At 43.4% G+C, this 16,128-nt stretch overlaps 1 protein-coding gene across 6 annotated transcripts in view; it reads left to right on the top strand.

The window, feature by feature from the left end:
* PTPRC (protein tyrosine phosphatase, receptor type, C) overlaps positions 1-16,128 on the top strand; it is a 129,571-nt gene that overhangs the window by 76,672 nt on the left and 36,771 nt on the right. For all 6 annotated transcript variants that reach the window (XM_010831088.1, XM_010831084.1, XM_010831089.1 and 3 more), the window contains 3 exons: positions 1,343-1,501; positions 3,220-3,428; positions 7,953-8,013. In XM_010831088.1, coding sequence (XP_010829390.1) covers positions 1,343-1,501; positions 3,220-3,428; positions 7,953-8,013 — 429 coding nt within the window. The remainder of the gene's footprint in view (positions 1-1,342; positions 1,502-3,219; positions 3,429-7,952; positions 8,014-16,128) is intronic.

Here is a 16,128-nt window from a genome sequence, read left to right as displayed (position 1 = left end):
GCAGAAAGCCACTTCTCTTCAGCGTGTTATTGTATATTTTGATAACATATGCCTTTTGCTGGTTGAATCATAATAATCAGACTACTAAAGCAAAGCTCCACGCACATGTAGTTTTCCAGTTAGCATAAAACATTAACTGACAGGAGCTCGTCAAAGAGGACATATGGAGTCTTCTCATATGGAGAAGAAATGTTTGCCGTGTATTTGAGCTTATGGTACTTTGAAAAGTTATGTCTATGAGAAAAGAAAAGTGGAAATTATAGGAAGATAAAACAGCAGGATGGTCGGATAGTCTGCCTCGCTGGACCCCTCTCCTGTGAGCTCTCTGCTTGGTTTCTGTGTGAGCACATTGGTTTTCTTTTCTCTTTTCTGAATCTCCTTCTCACTTTCCCTTGCTGTATTCCTCACTTTTTATATTCTCTCTCCACTATGGAGTTCTTTCAATGCCAGAGTATATGGAGGGAATTTATGGAACAATGTTTATTGTTCCTTTGTATTCTATACACTTTAAAAAAGCATTTGAATAATAGGCTTAGAAGGAGGTAATGTATTGGTTATTGTGGTCAGACAAGTTTTTGTTTATTTTTTGCAACGAGTACAGATCCTTCTTATTCAGTGCTATCCAAATTTATGACTGCCCTGTTATAATCCTTGAACAGAATGGGTGGGGAGGGATGGGCAGGGAGGGATACAATATCAAGCTTTGTGTGCCCTTTTCTCAGAAACTGGGTTGGTAACTGGCTGAATCCAGCCTCCACGGTGGTTCACGCACTGACTCTGCTCAAAGGGTCCTTCGGAACCAGCTCACCCGCAGTCCCCTGTCTCTTGCGGCCTTCAGACTCCGCTGCTTTCCCTCATCGTCTCAATTCCTGTAGTGCTCAGAGGAGTAGGACAAGGAGACGGAGTTATTGGTGATCAAATGGATTCTGCATCTGAAGTTTATAACAGTAGCCATACCAAAGTTCAAAGTTTGGAGGTTATCAGAAAAAGTTTCACTAAAGTATTGGAAAAAAGACTTTCGTAATATCCACCATGGGCTGTGCTTTCTCAGAAAGAAAATAGACCATCTTCACTGATACGCTTGGACTCATTTATTAATATTTTATGTACCAAATTAACTATGAAACCATTAGTTTGGAATATTTGAGTTTATTTGGAGTAATTACATTCATTCAATACATTTGCCGATAGTTGTATGTACTTCTGAGCACAAACAATATTTTTTTATTTCAGTCACTCAGTTTGGAGTGGGCTCGGAATGATTTAATGTACAGACCAAGTTAAATATGTGGTAATCTTGGCTTTTGTTGACTTAATAAATGTTTCTGTTTTTCCCTTTGAGGTGGACCAAATTGCATCCCTCTGGATAAAACCCGGAATGGAACAGATTTGCACCATTTGACACCTTTCACAAACTATATGGTGGTGTTACAAGCCTGGGTCACAGGAAAAGTAAATCGCAGTAGAAATGTGACCAATACATTTCAGACAGATCCAGCAGGTAAGTTATGAACTTTAATGCTTTTTTCTATGAATGGTGAGAAGCAAAGTCTAAACGGTTTAAACAGCAAGTTCACATTTATTCTTCATTTGGGAAGCATGCTGGCTTGGCACGTTTGTTAATATCTAGGGTTTATAATAATTAAAAAAACAACAATTTAAAAGCTCTCATTTGAGGTTTTCTCTGTGTCCTTCAGGTATAATCACAGAATTGTACGAATGAAGCCTGAGAACATATGAGCTGGTACAGTGTGTAAGAATTCAGGCAATTAAGTACCTAACCAACTTAGAGAAAAATGAATTACCTATTATTTTCTTTATTGTCTGGAAATTTCGACTGCTATCAGATACATGAGAATCCCACACTCATAAACCATTCACTTGCTGACTTTTGCTTGCATGACAGGCACTTCATAAACCATAATACTTTGTCAGCATTTTCTTCTCATTACAGTGAACTGCCTACTGTTTTAAGTCACATTTTACATTCATTTGATTCTTGCCACCAATGGGAAGTGCCACAGATTCCAGGTGCAAAGCTCAATCCGTCTCTGGGGTGACTGAACTCCATGAGGGTCGGGACAGGAGAAACAGCCCTGTGCAGATCAGCAGCCAGGGCTCCAGAGACCCTCCCTGGGGCTAGGCTCACAGAGGACAGGTGTTCTACTCGGGGCTGGATATAAAATGCTCCTAATGTCATTTAAGTTCATGCTTCAAAAGTCCAAGTCCTCACACTTTACACTTTGGTTATTTTCCTGAATTCCTATGCTATCACAGACACAAAGACGATTTGTTGCTGATGAAGAATTCAGCCAGGTATCCCCAGGGTCATGTAAGTGCTTCCAAAAGGAGGGCCTGAGCCATCTGTAGGTCTTCGAGGTTTCCCCATCACTATCTCTTCCCTCCCTGCCCCTTCTTTTCATTTCCTCTGTTTTCTACTTCTACACATTCTCTGTGACAAAACTAGATAGCATATCATCACTTTGCCAGCAAAGGTCCATATGGTCAAAGCTGTGTTTTTCCAGTAGTCGTGTACAGCTATGAGGATTGTACCATAAAGAGGGCTGAGTTCCAAACAACTGATGCTTTCAATCTGTGGTGCTAGAGAAGACTCTGGAGAATCCCTTGGACTGCAAGGAGATCCAACCAGTCCATCCTAAAGGAAACCAATCCTGAATATTCATTGGAAGGACTGATGCTGAAGGTGAAGCTCCAATAATTTGGCCACAAGATATGAAGACCCAACTCACTGGAAAAGGCCCTGATTCTGGGAAACATTGAGAGCAGGAGGAGAAGGGTGCGACAGGGGATAAGATGGTTGGATGGATCATTGACTCAATGACATGAGTTTGAGCAAACTCCAGGAGACAGTGAAGGACAGGAAGTCTGGGGTGCTGCAGTCTTTGGGGTTGCAAAATCTTGGATACAACTGAGTGACTGAAGAACAAGAAGAACAGCACACTCTCTTTGGGATAATCACAAAAATCTCATAGTTTCAAGTGCAACTTATATGCAATATTCATTGAAAGATGTGTAATTTATTTTCAGATGTTTTCTTAAACAGCTTTTTTATGTATATTATCTCCTAATTTCCCCATCCCCAAATAAGCACTTAGAATGGTTTATATTGTTCACATATATTATCCAGTAATTTAAATATTCATTTAACAAATGGTTAAAGTAACCGCTGTGTTTTTTTTTTTTTTTTCATTTTGATAGAGCCAAGCAAGGTCAATGGTTTAAGTGCTTCACGGAAGACAGAAAATACTATAGCTGTGAGCTGTAAACGTCCTGACCAGCTTAATGGCCCCAAAGGGCTGTACCATTTGGAAGTAAAAACTGGAAATACCTTGGTTAAAAAAGATTCAGGATCAGAATGCAGATTCTTGGTAGAAGATCTTCAGTATTTAACAGAATATAATTTTTTGGTAAGATTACAATTTCTAAGTCACTCCAGAACTGATATATATTATAGTTATTATTCTGCAGTACTTAAATAATACTAGGACCAGTGCTCACACAAGCTTGAGAAGCTCTGATGTCTAAAGGAATCACACTTTATAAGTCTTAAAACTTTGACTCCATACTTTTCATCTATAGTATGATTTATGGCAGATATTTGGTTGGGATATTTTTGACCTTCAGCATGACTACTTATAAATTATTGTTCCTATGTCAAGAAACACTGTGCACAAATTGTTACTATTTATTAATGATAATTATTGATTATTACTTTGCCACATCTTTTGTTCTTCTTCGCTTTGTGTCTTTACTAATGTGAGCTTTCTTTAATTACAAATATTTTTTTACAGGTACATTGAGGTTAGAAAATAGAAAAAAAAATGTAAGGAAATAGCAATGTATGCAAAGAGTTTAAAAACTCACCCATAAACTCACTGTCTACTGATCATATTTTGTGTATATGTTTCTAAAATGGGAGGGCTCAATATTTTCCTCTTGCTGTAGGAGACAGCCTCAGCTCATTCAGTTCATTCTGTCTTCTGTGTTTCTTCCCTGTAAGAAATACAGAGAAGAATTTCCAAAGAAAGCTGAAGACCTGAAACACTTCTGACACTTTTGGTCACCAAATGTGTAAAGGTTTTTCCCCATGTCTAGCAGCTATCTGAGACTACTGGTGGGTGCCCCATAATTTAACTTAATTTCAACACCATCTACCCAGAGAAAGTGCCGTATTCCAGGGGCACTCCCCTGGAATGTCCAGGGGAGGGGTCAGTCCCATGAGATTGGCCCCACCCCACTTCGGAATGACAGCTAAGAGATGCCCATCACTTCTGCTCGATTGGGCTCCACGTCAGGGGCTCCCATCACCCCTTCCTTGAGTTTGATTAATTTATTAAGGCAGGTCACATAACTCAGGCAGATACTTAAAGGCTGTGAGAAAGGATTCAGGTTAACAGCCAGCTGAAGAGATATGTAGGGAGGTCTGGGAGGGTCTGTGTGCAGGAGCCTCTGTCCCCCTGGAGTTGGGGGTGTGTTTCTCTCCTGGTATGAATGTGCTCCCCAGTCTGGAAGCTCTCTGAACTCTGTACTTCTGGGAATTTCTGGAGGCTTCATCATACAGACACGATCAGTCATTAACTCCATTTTCCACTCTTCTCCCTTCTCACGAGAATGGGGGTAGGGGCTGAAAATTCCAAGACTGACTATGGCTTGGTCTTGGCAGTCCTCCTGTGGGGGCCATCTGGGAACCCACTCAGAGTTACTTCAGTAGAAGAAAAGACTATCACTCCTGGTGGCTCAGTGACAAAGAATCTGCCTGCAATGTGGGAGACCTGGGTTTGATCCCTGGGTCTGGAAGATTCCCTGGAGGAGGAAATGGCAACCCATTCCAGGATTCTTGCCTGGAAAATCCATGGACAGAGGAGCCTGGCAGGCTACAGTCCATGGGGTCACAGAGTGTTGGCCACAACTGAATGACTGAGCATGCATGCAGGAAATTACGAAGGTTTTAGGAGCTCTGTGTCAGAAACTGGATATATTTCTCATTGTCTCACCAGTTCTATGATAAAAGCACACAGTTTGATAAACTGCATGTTTCAAAAATCACTGTATCATGAACATTTTTCCATATTAAATATTCTGCTACTAATTTTTAATGGTTGCACAAGGTTCTGTCTTATGGCTTTATTGCATTCTACTCACCATAACTGTTTTGGTCTCTGTTAAAAGCAACAATAAGTAAACACTCTTACTGGAAAATAACAGCATCTTTGAATATGTCTTTTATTGTCTCTGTCTGAATAAAGTCCTGAAAAAGAATGTATTGGGCCGTAAGGAAGTTATATATAATTTAAGATTTTTTAAAAATTAACTCATTGGTGTAGAGTTGCTTTACAGTGTTTTGTTAGTTTCTTGCTGTACGGCAAAGTGAATCAGTCATACATGTACACATATCCCCTTTTTTGGATTTCCTTCCCATTTAGGTCCCCACAGAGCGCTGAGGAGAGCTCCCTGTGCTGGGCAGCAGGCTCTCGCTCGCTGTCTATTTTATACACAGTATCAATAGTGTCCATATGTCACTCCTGATGTCCCAGATCATCTCACATCCTCTTTCCCCTTTGGTAACCGTGTCTGTTTGCTCCGTCTGTGTCTCTATTTCCGCTTTGCAAATAAGTTCATCTCTACTGTTTTTCTAAGTTCAGCACACATAAGCGACGTTTGTTTCTCTTTCTGACTTACTTCACCAGGTCCACCCACGCCTCTGCACACGGCACTGTTGAGCTCCTTTTGTGGCTGAGCGATATCCCACGGCATGCATGTACCTCATCTTCTCTGTCCGTGCCTCTGCTGGTGGACATTTAAGTTACTTCCATGTTTGGCTGTTGTAAACAGTGCTGCAGTGAACATCGCAGTTCATGCACCGTTTCAGATCATGTTTTTCTCTGGATTTATGCCTAGGAGTGGGGTTGCTGTGCCGTATGATAGCTCTAATTTTAGCCTTTTAAGGAACCTCCATACTATTCTCCATAGTGGCCGCACCGATTCACATTCCTCCCCACAGTATAGGGGGGTTTGAATGAGTGCACTTCTTTTCTTTTCCCAAACAAATGCACTGTTGTTGCCTATCATTGTCCGTTTTACCTCATCTTCCTCAGCACCCAGGAAGCTCCAGGCGCACTGGCTTTCTGTTTCTCAAAACACTTAGGTTTCACTCTCTTTAGGAACTTAGGACTCTTCTCTCTGTCTGGAGTTTTCTCCTCCCACGTGTCAATCGTGATAACTTATTCTGGAAAAATACAGCTCAACACCATATTAAAGTGCAATCTTAAAATTCACACTAGGAGACAGTTAGCTTTCCACTCTCCTCCTCACTCTTCAAAAGACTGTTGTTTTCTTCTCTGCAGTTCCCGTAACTTGCTTTTATGTTTATTTCAGAACCCGCTGCTGCATTTATACCTTCATGAAGGAGTAACATTTTAGCTTTCCACATCAGTCTTATCTCTGGTTAATAAATCAATACAGTTGTTTTTATAGTTGTTAATGTATTACTTTCCATTATTGTAGGTTTATTTTGATGTTCTGCTAGTTTGGGAACTGAAAGTGATTTTTGACTATTTCTTTCTCCTTTTCTTTTTTATTAACTAAGAAAAAGTTTTAAACTTACCGATTATCGTTTGCTAAAATTTTCACTCTATCCCATGTCTTTTATCCCTAATCTCTCAATGACTGACATAAAATTGAATGAATGGATTTTTAAAGTAGATTGTTCTAATTATTGATAATTCCCATAGAGTATGTAATTGTAATTTGGAAGCATTTTTAATTAATTTTTTTAAAGAAAATGTTTGCGCATTTCTAGTTCCTGCATTTTTGTATTATACTTAATTATTATTTTTAAAAGATAACTGGGCGTTTACAATTTCTGCCCTTTGAAATGTACACTATTTTTTACAGCTCAATGTGAGATAAATATTTATAAACATTCTGCGAGTACTGGGGAGATTGTATATCCTCCACAGGGTAAAAGCTTAGGTATGTTTTTTTGTTACAGATCTATCATATTTACCATTCAGCTCAGTTCAGTCGCTTAGTCATGTCCGACTCTTTGCGACCCCATGGACTGCAGCACGCCAGGCCTCCCTGTCCATCACCAAGGCCTGGAGTTTGCTCAAACTCATGTCCATCGAGTCAGTGATGCCATCCAACCATCTCATCCTCTGTCGTCCCCTTCTCCTCCCGCCTTCAATCTTTCCCAGCATCAGGGTCTTTTCCAGTGAGTCAGTCCTTCACATCAGATTGCCAAAGTATATTTATCATTAATCTCTTTTAATTATACTGTTCAAATCTATTTTTACTCAATCGTTTTGTTTTTGACTGAAGATTCTTAATGCTTTCTGGGTCCGTGCAGTTTCCTTTGTGGGTCTAATTGCTTTTGCTCGATCATGTTTAATATTTTGAACTCCTTACGTCTAAACTGTAGATGTTGCCATGTCATCGATTTGTATCATTTTAACCCTTATGAACTAAAATCACTTTAATATAAATAGCGTGATTCTTACATTAAACTGTTTCCACTTAGTCTTAAAAAATTTTTTGTACAGAGTATGTGTAACTCTAGTAAGCAGTATACACCAGAATTTCCTTTGTAAAGAAATGTGAAGATATTAGTCTATTCATAGGGAATTTTAATTTTGAATAATGAACACTTTGGTGTGTTGGATTTTATTCCTTTGTGTCCACTTAGTTCTTGCTGACCATAACTATCAGTATTATTATTATTGCTAAATGGGATAAGATTTCTTTATATTGTTTCACTGGTAAATATTTAAGAAATTTGATAATAGACTATCGCCATAGTCTCGAAGTTTCAAGTTATCCAGTATACATTTTAATGAAAATAAACAGCAATATATGACAAATAGGAATCTGTTATATTGTGATTCACAAATTTAATTTAGAAAACCTTCTTCTCTCTCATTTCTGAAACCCAGGTCTATTATAACAATACAAAATTTGCTGGTCTTCGGGAGAGTGTTACAGCATCAACATCTTGTAAGTCTTCTCGGCTATTTATTCTGTTTTTCATGGGATATGTGTTCACGCTTCCAATGCTTTATTATTTTACATTTGTACTCATATGTAATTATTAAGTTTTCAAATTATATATTTCCATAAACATTATATTTTAAGTTGTGTGAGCAAATGTACGTGCAGGTGAACATTATACTGAAATAAGGCCTTGCACTTGGGCAGGCTCGGGGCCGCCCTGCGTGCTGTGGGGCCCCTTCTCCTGTCCGCACGCACCTGGCCACTCCACGATACTCAATAAATGCCATAGTGGAATATTTTGTCCTGTTGGCATTTATCCGAAAACTTGAAAGAAAGGCTCCGCTATTGTCTTCAGTCACCTGTCTTCTGACATAAGCATGTTTGGATGTAAAGTAAGCTGAGGGGAGGTCTGGTACCTTCAGTCATCTTATCTCCGTGGGCATGTGTGTGTTTGCTGTTTGTATTTTTTTTTTTCAGACAAATGCTTTGTGTGTTTGCTGGGTCGATCAGTGCCTCTGACTCTTTGCAGCCCCATGGACTGTAGCCCGCCAGGCTCCTCTGTCCATGGGATTTCCCAGGCAAGAATACTGGAGTGGGTTGCCATTTCCTCCTCCAGGGGATATTCCTACCCAGAGATCAAACCAGTCAACCTTACCTCCCGTGACCAAAAACTAGACTTAGTTAGCCAAAGCTGTTTATTTATCATAAGCAGGATTTTGGTCATTCTGGACATTGCTTTTCAATCAACTGAATGTATCCAACCTGAGGTTTCCTGGAAAAGAAAATAATATCTTAAGTTCAGTTTAGGAAATTCAATTTTTAAAAGTTGGTTGGTTTCATAAAATAACTCATGAAGGATTTATCTACACAGACTCCTATTATGATTCTGTTTATGATGTTTCTTCCTGTTAGGAACCAGCACATTTGTTTTGTGCTCCGTGTAGAAATCGTTTGTGGACCGTGTTAGAAATTACCTTTTTTTGAACTTACTTTTTATTGATGTAAGGTTGAATTGTTGATTACAAGCTTGTGTTAATTACTGCTGTACGGTGAAGCATGTCACTGCTGCTAAGTCGCCTCAGTCGTGTCCGACTCTGTGCGACCCCATAGACGGCAGCCCACCAGGCTCCCCCGTCCCTGGGATTCTCCAGGAAGAACACTGGAGTGGGTTGCCATTTCCTTCTCCAACGCATGAAAGGGAAAAGTGAAAGTGAAGTCGCTCAGTTGTGTCTGACTGCCCGTGACGCCATGGACTGCAGCCTACCAGGCTCCTCCGTCCATGGGATTTTCCAGGCAAGAGCACTGGAGTGGGTGCCACTGCCTTCTCCATACGTCTAAAACACTCTATTTTTTATATTCTTTTCCATTATGGCGTATCCAGGATATTGAATATAGTTCCCAGCGCTATACAGTGTGGCCTTGCAGTTCATCCATTATAATCTATTCAGTATGCACCCTGGTTTGCATCTGCTCATCCCAAACTCCCCCCAAATATGGGGCGCTTCATGAATTTGTGTGTCATCCTTATGCAGGAGTGGCACTAAAATTCTCTCTACTGTTTCAGTCTTAGTGTATGTGCTGCAGAAGCCAGTACTCTTCTTTTTTTTTTCCTGTCCCTCAACTGTATGCTTGGCAGAAGCAGGTGTTCTTACAAATCTATGCTGATTTACCCAACTAAGCTAGGATAAACAGTCCCTAAAAGCTTCCCCAGTGGCTCAGTGGTAAAGAATCCACCTGCCAATGCACGAGACCTGGGTTTGATCCCTGGAGAGGCAAACGGTAACCCACTCTAGTATTCTTGGCTGCAGAGAGGAGCCTGGTGGGCTACAGTCCATGGGATCACAAAAAGTCTGACGTGACGGAGTACGCATGCAAAAATGCTTTAATCAAAATAGAGCTGTGTGTAGGAAAAATCACTGAAATTAAACGTCATTGTAACAGTGAGAACAGCTGGATTAAACGTCATTGCAACAGTGAGGATAACAGCTGGATGCCACCACTGCCCTCTGCTCGTTCTGCTCACCAGAACACCCACTTTTCACTATTTCTGTTTTCAGTTCTTCTTATAGTTTCCTCCATGTCTAAAAACAATATCATCTGCTGCTCTTTCGAGAGTTGCTTATTGGTCTGAGCCTGTGGAGGAAGAAGACCTAGCACTGTTTAAGTTTTCTCTGCTTGTTAGCTTTGTAAATTAAGTTAAATTCAGACCTCCAAGTGCGGTGTTACCAAGCATAGCTGGTTTTTATTTTTATTTTTTTAAGATTTGTTTGATGTAGACCATTTTTAAAGCCTTTATTGGGTTTGTGACAATATTGCTTCCATTTTATGTTTCGGTTATTTTGGCCGTGAGGCATGTGGGATCTTGATTGCCTGACCAGGTGTCGAACCTGCGGTCCCTGCATTGGAAGGCAAAGTCTTAAACACTGGACCACCAGGGAAGTCCCTTCAGATGGCACCTCACCAGTGCTCATAAGCACGTGCACATTCAGTAGTGCTTTATTTCCCCAGGTCTTTCCAAAGAGGGAATGTATAAAAGCATCTTATTTTCCAAACTTGCTTGACTAGGTTCCATAAAAAGTTTTAGTTCTTTCTGCTCAGATATTTTAAATGAAGGCTTCTGACGTGAAATCCATACACATTCAGCCAGCTCTCTTGAACTTTATTTCCATGCACTTTTATTACACTACCAACAGCTTCATTGAGTTTTTCTGATTATGTGAACAGTTCATAGTGGCAGCACTTACTCTTGGGGGTCATAGAGTCCACTGGATATTTCACACACCCATCTTTAAGCCCAGCTTGGCACCACTTCACTCAGAGAAACACGGAGCAGGAAACACAATCAGAAGTGGCATCTGGCCAAGGACTTCCTGGTAGCATTGCCCACCGCAGTCCGAGGACCATGAACAATTCGACCCTCTGGACTCCACTGAGAAGAATGAGGCCACGTGTGGCAGAGCATCCCAGCTTAGAAGCTCCACGTCAAGAAAGGAACTGATACATCATGTAGCAGTTCCGTGGGCACAGCTGCCAACGGTGTCGACAGGGGTGAGCCCAGTAACATGACGTGCGCTGGGTGCACGCACTCAAGGAAGCCAAGGTCAGCACTTCTCACCAGGACGGTGCTTCATCCACAGCCGTCCTGGCCCAGACGCCATGTAGCACTCAGGGATTGTGTTGACGCCCGCCGTGTCGTCAAGTAACACAGCTGCTAGTCCATCTTTATCGTATTTTACCTTCAGTGGAGATATAGGGTTACCCCATCCTCCTTTTCTCCATAAGGCAGAAAAAGTATCACCTCTTTCTAGCAACAGATTCTCCTAAGAGATAAATCATGTTGTCCCCTTTTAATAGTGACATCTACTCAAGGGTGGGTTGGCTCTTGAGTTGTGAATTGCAGAAGCACAGCTACTCAAAATGTATTTTACTCAGTTTTTCTGGCATCACACTCTACCACCTGTATTTTGACAACGTTTAGGCCCTTTTCTTCTGAAGCTCTCAAAGGGTACAGCCCCGATGCCATTATAAAATTTCCCTCCATCGGTTTCCTGTTTTAGAATCACTGCATTTGAATCTCATGTATTTTTTAAACTTTACGTTTTTTTTTAATCTGGTACTGTAAAAAGGAAATATTCCAATTTTGCATGCATTAAGATATCTTTATGATGGCACTTGATCAGTATGTTACCCTGGGATGGAGTCTAAGCTTAAGGATCTAGACTTTGAACATCTTTCCGCGGACATCCCTGGTGGTCCAGTGGCTGAGTCTTCAGCTTCTTGCAGGGTGTTGTGGGTTCAGTCCTTGCCCAGGGAGCTAAGATTCTACATGCTGCATGGTGTGGCAAATAAATAAATCCATGCGAGCTCTGTAGAAGAATTCTTTCGAAGTATGTCTGTTGTTCCACTGTGCCCCGTGTGACTTCCCGGCTTCTTTTTCTTTCCCTGTGCCCCCTTGTTTTATTTTCTTCCGGGAACGCTTCGGCTCTCCTCTTTATTCTTGGTCGTCTGCGGGTCTTTCGCACTTATTTTCCTGGATGCTACTGGCCTTTGTGACCTGGAGACTACTATCTGTGGAAAATTTTCTTTGGTTCACTTTCTTTTTGCTGGCCTTTTGGAGTTTGTCTGAGTCACATTTTGCAGTCAAAAGTTGATGTATTATTTTGGCATCCATCTTTTGTGAGAGGGTTTCCTTGAGGGTTTAGTTCTCATTGGCAATTTTATCCTAGTTACAGTGACACACGGGAGACGGTGATTAGAAGTTCCGTCGTCCTTAAGGGGCCGTGTGGGCCGCGGAGATTCCCTGTGTTGTTACTGATTTATTTTCTCCAGCATCATCCATTGTCTCCAGACACGCAGTTTGGGCAGCCCGTGGCCTGGCTGAGTCACTCCATGCTTCCGGCTGTGAAAGAAATGTCTCATGCTCAGGAAATCTTCCACGGATCATGTAGAAAATAGGTTTCTCTTATTTTCACACTTCTCTACCTTTTCCCCCTTAAATCCAAGGAAAGCATATAATCATTTTATTGGCTTATTTACCTGTCTAGCGTTCGTTTCCCCCCAGAGAGAAGGAAGATTCCCTCCGAACTGGTGCCTTTTATGCCGTGTTTTCTGTCCTATCCCCAGAGACCGTCGTGGTTGTAGGAAGCATAGCATTTGCTCGGTCAGTGTGGGATGAGTGAGGGGTACTGATCAGTTAAGACAGTGGTGGATGCCGTAAGAGACAGATCCCCAAATCGTTGTGGCGTAACTGAGTAGACACTGCTTATTTTCTTAATCATTTTTAAAAACTGGAGTATAGTTGCCTCACAGTTGCTGGGTTGGTTTCTGCTGTACGGTGGAGTGACTTAGCTACGTGCATACGTGTGTCTCCTTCCTCTTGGGCCTGCACCCCTCAGCCCACCCTCTGGGGCGCCGCAGAGCACTGAGCTGAGCTGAGCTGAGCTGGGCAGGCTTCGCTGTCCAGCCCCAACTCCCGCGGACAGCGGCTCCCCGCGGTAGCGTGCGTGTCTCAGTGCTCGGCCCTCAGCTCGTCCCCCTCCCTGGTGCCCGCCCGCCTGCCCTCTGCATCTGCATCTGCACTCCTGCCCTGCGAAGAGGTTCGTCTGTACCCTTTCTCTAGATTCCACATCCTGACATTAATACGCAGTATTTGTTTTCCTCTTTCTGACTTACTTTACTCTGTCTGATGGGCTCTAGGTCCGTTTCTCCTCCAACTGGGGATGTTTATGTCCTTGTCGAGGGCAGAGTCCTGCTCCACACACTCATTCAAAGCTCCACACGGACCCAGGGGCTTCCCTCTCCAGAGGTGGCTCCTGAATTTGGGATGACAACCAAGCTCCAGCCAGCACTCTGGAGAAGGGAATGGAGGGTCTTTCATGGGGTGGAAAATACCACACCCAGCTGTGATTGATATGCCTGCTACCCTTATCTCAGTTACCTGGACACACTTAACAGCAAGGGAGAGAAAAGAAGTCTGCTCAAGAGTTAGCCAGGGCCAGCCACGGGCAGAGGAGGGGAGCAGGGCAGGGGAGGAGACCGGTCGTTGCCCTCAACCCCACGGACTGTCTCCAGCCGAAAGCACACAGGACAGGTGGCTGTGTATTCGTTTTGTCTTGCTGTCCAACGGGTTAAACCAGCGGCTTCACACCACACCCGTTGATTTATTAACTCACAATTCCATAGTCAGAGTTCCGGCTCCATGTGACTGGGTCTTCTGAAACCTAGATGTCGGCCAGGATGAGTTTTTATCTGGAGAATATGCATACAAATGCTTCCAGGGTTGATCCAGGTTGGCGGAGTCCTGTTTCTTGCTGTGCTGGGACCGCTGACCTGATTTCTTTGGGGTCCCGGGGCCACGGCTTGCAGTCAGCTCCCAGAAGCCCCTCGTGTTCTTTCCACCTGACCTGCTCCAGACAGCCTGGGGAGTCCTTCCAGTACCTCAAATCACTGACTTCAGCTTTTTTAAAGGACTCGTGGTTAGGTCATGCTCACCCAGAACAGTCTCGGGATCTTCCAGCGGGAAAGTCCCTGCTGACTTGAGGCTGGAGTTCGCTCTGCAGTTTCTTTGCCGTGGTGCCTACATTAGTGGTTGATGAGATAATCAAGACCTGGAAACCTTGGCACCATCTGGAAATTCTCCTCACCACCCATCTCCTTCAAAGCATCCAGGCTTCTCAGCCCACCCCCACCTCAAATGTATAATTTCTGTATTGCCTTAGAAACATGATTTAGGAGGGTTGAATTTGTTTCCTCACCTACAAGAGAATAACGCTAGGTCTCTGCCCATCTTCATGAAGCACAGTGACCATAGCAACGGTAGTGAACCCTGATGTAGGTAAAGGTCCTCCACTCCCACCATCAGTTCAGTTCAGTCCCTCAGTTGCATCTAACTCTTTGTGACCCCATGGACTGCAGCACGCCAAGCTTCCCTGTCCATCACCAACTCCCAGAGCTTGCTCAAACTCATGTCCACCGAGTCCGTGATGCCATCCAGCCATCTCCTCCTCTGTCATCCGCTTCTCCTGCCTTCAGTCTTTCCCAGCATCAGGGTCTTTTCCAGTGAGTCAGTTCTTCGCATCAGGTGGCCAAAGGATTGGAGTTTCAGCTTCAGCATCAGTCCTTCCAATGAATATTCAGGACTGATTTCCTTTAGGGCTCCCACCATGCACAACGTCAATTTGTAATCCATCACCATAATCTCTCTCTTGCCATTACTCTGGAATCCCTTGGTCCTGGAACCAATGTCCATGACTAACAGCTTTCTTCTTTTTCCCTGGGTCGTCGTTTCCCTCCTCTGCTGGGTGGGTCTCATCGGCATGCAGTTTTTAAAAGCAAACGAGCAGGAGCAACCGCAGTATCTCTTCTGACCCTGTTTCTTCTTCAGCTGCCAGCCTAGTTCTTCACCCGCACACCTGTCAACAGCAAAGCTCCTTTCATCCTGCTTCACTTGAGAGTCCCTTTGCTGGCTGCATCTTTTCCTCCTACTTTTTAACCCTGCGTGTCTCAGGACTGAGTCTTGGGACTTCTATCCACTTTTAATTTCCGGGTTAATCATTCAGTCTTCACAGCTTTAAGCAACAGCTGTATGTTGGAGACCCTCTGTCCAGTCTCAGATCCTTTCTAGCCAGCTTCCTACTTGGCACCTCCACTTGGGTTGTCTACCTTTCCTTTCAGACTCTCAGATCCCAAACTGAGCTTCTGTTTCCCTGAGGGCGCCTCCGCACAGCCTTCGTGGTCTTCACTGATGGCGCTGTATGACTTCTTTCTCCTAACACCTGCGCTGCCGGCCTCATCTGAGGCACTGTCGTATTTTGCCTGGATGATAGCACTTTCAACAAGGGGGTTATAAAAACCTGTATAATGCCCAAGTCACAGTTTATTACTCCTCTACTCAAAATCCTGCAGGTGGTACAGATTTAACTCAAACACCAAGGTAAGCGGGCATAGCCTGGAGGCCCAGTGGCTCGCGCTCTGTGCTCTCTCTGGAGGGTGTAGGTTCCAACCCTGACTGGGGAGCTAAGATCTTACAAATGTAGCAGTGCAGCAAAACAGCAAACAAGCAAACACACACACACATACACACACACACACACCAGTATGACCTTAAATGCTTCACAAGCCCCTCCAATCTTACCCTTGCCCTCTGCTGACTCCCAGCCACATTCTCAGCTGGCATCTCCTGATGCCCATCCCTCTCCCCCACTCTAGCCTCAGGGGATTCCTGCTGCTCCTTGGATGCTAGGTGTGTTCTGCCTCGAGGCTCTCACCTAATCCCACCTGTGCCTGAACAAGCATCCCCCAGATACCTGTCCAGCTAACTCCTCATCTTCTCAGTTCAGTTCAGTTCAGTCACCTAGTCGTGTCTGGCTCTTTTGACCCCATGGACTGCAGCACGCCGGGCCTCCCTGTCCATCACCAACTCCCAGAGCTTGCTCAAACTCATGTCCATTGAGTTGGTGATGCCATCCAACCATCTCATCCTCTGTCACCCTCTTCTCCTTCTGCCTTCAATCTTTCCCAGCATCAGGGTCTTTTCCAGTGAGTCAGTTCTTCGCATCAGGTGGCCAAAGGATTGGAGTTTCAGCTTCAGCATCAGTCCTTCCAATGAATATTCAGGAC

This window comes from Bison bison, unplaced genomic scaffold (assembly GCF_000754665.1).
Source record: "Bison bison bison isolate TAMUID 2011002044 unplaced genomic scaffold, Bison_UMD1.0 scf7180017864524, whole genome shotgun sequence".
In the NCBI taxonomy this organism is placed as follows: Eukaryota; Metazoa; Chordata; class Mammalia; order Artiodactyla; family Bovidae; genus Bison; species Bison bison.
Note: the sequence above shows the minus strand (reverse complement) of the source record. Positions and strands in the feature narration are given on the sequence as shown.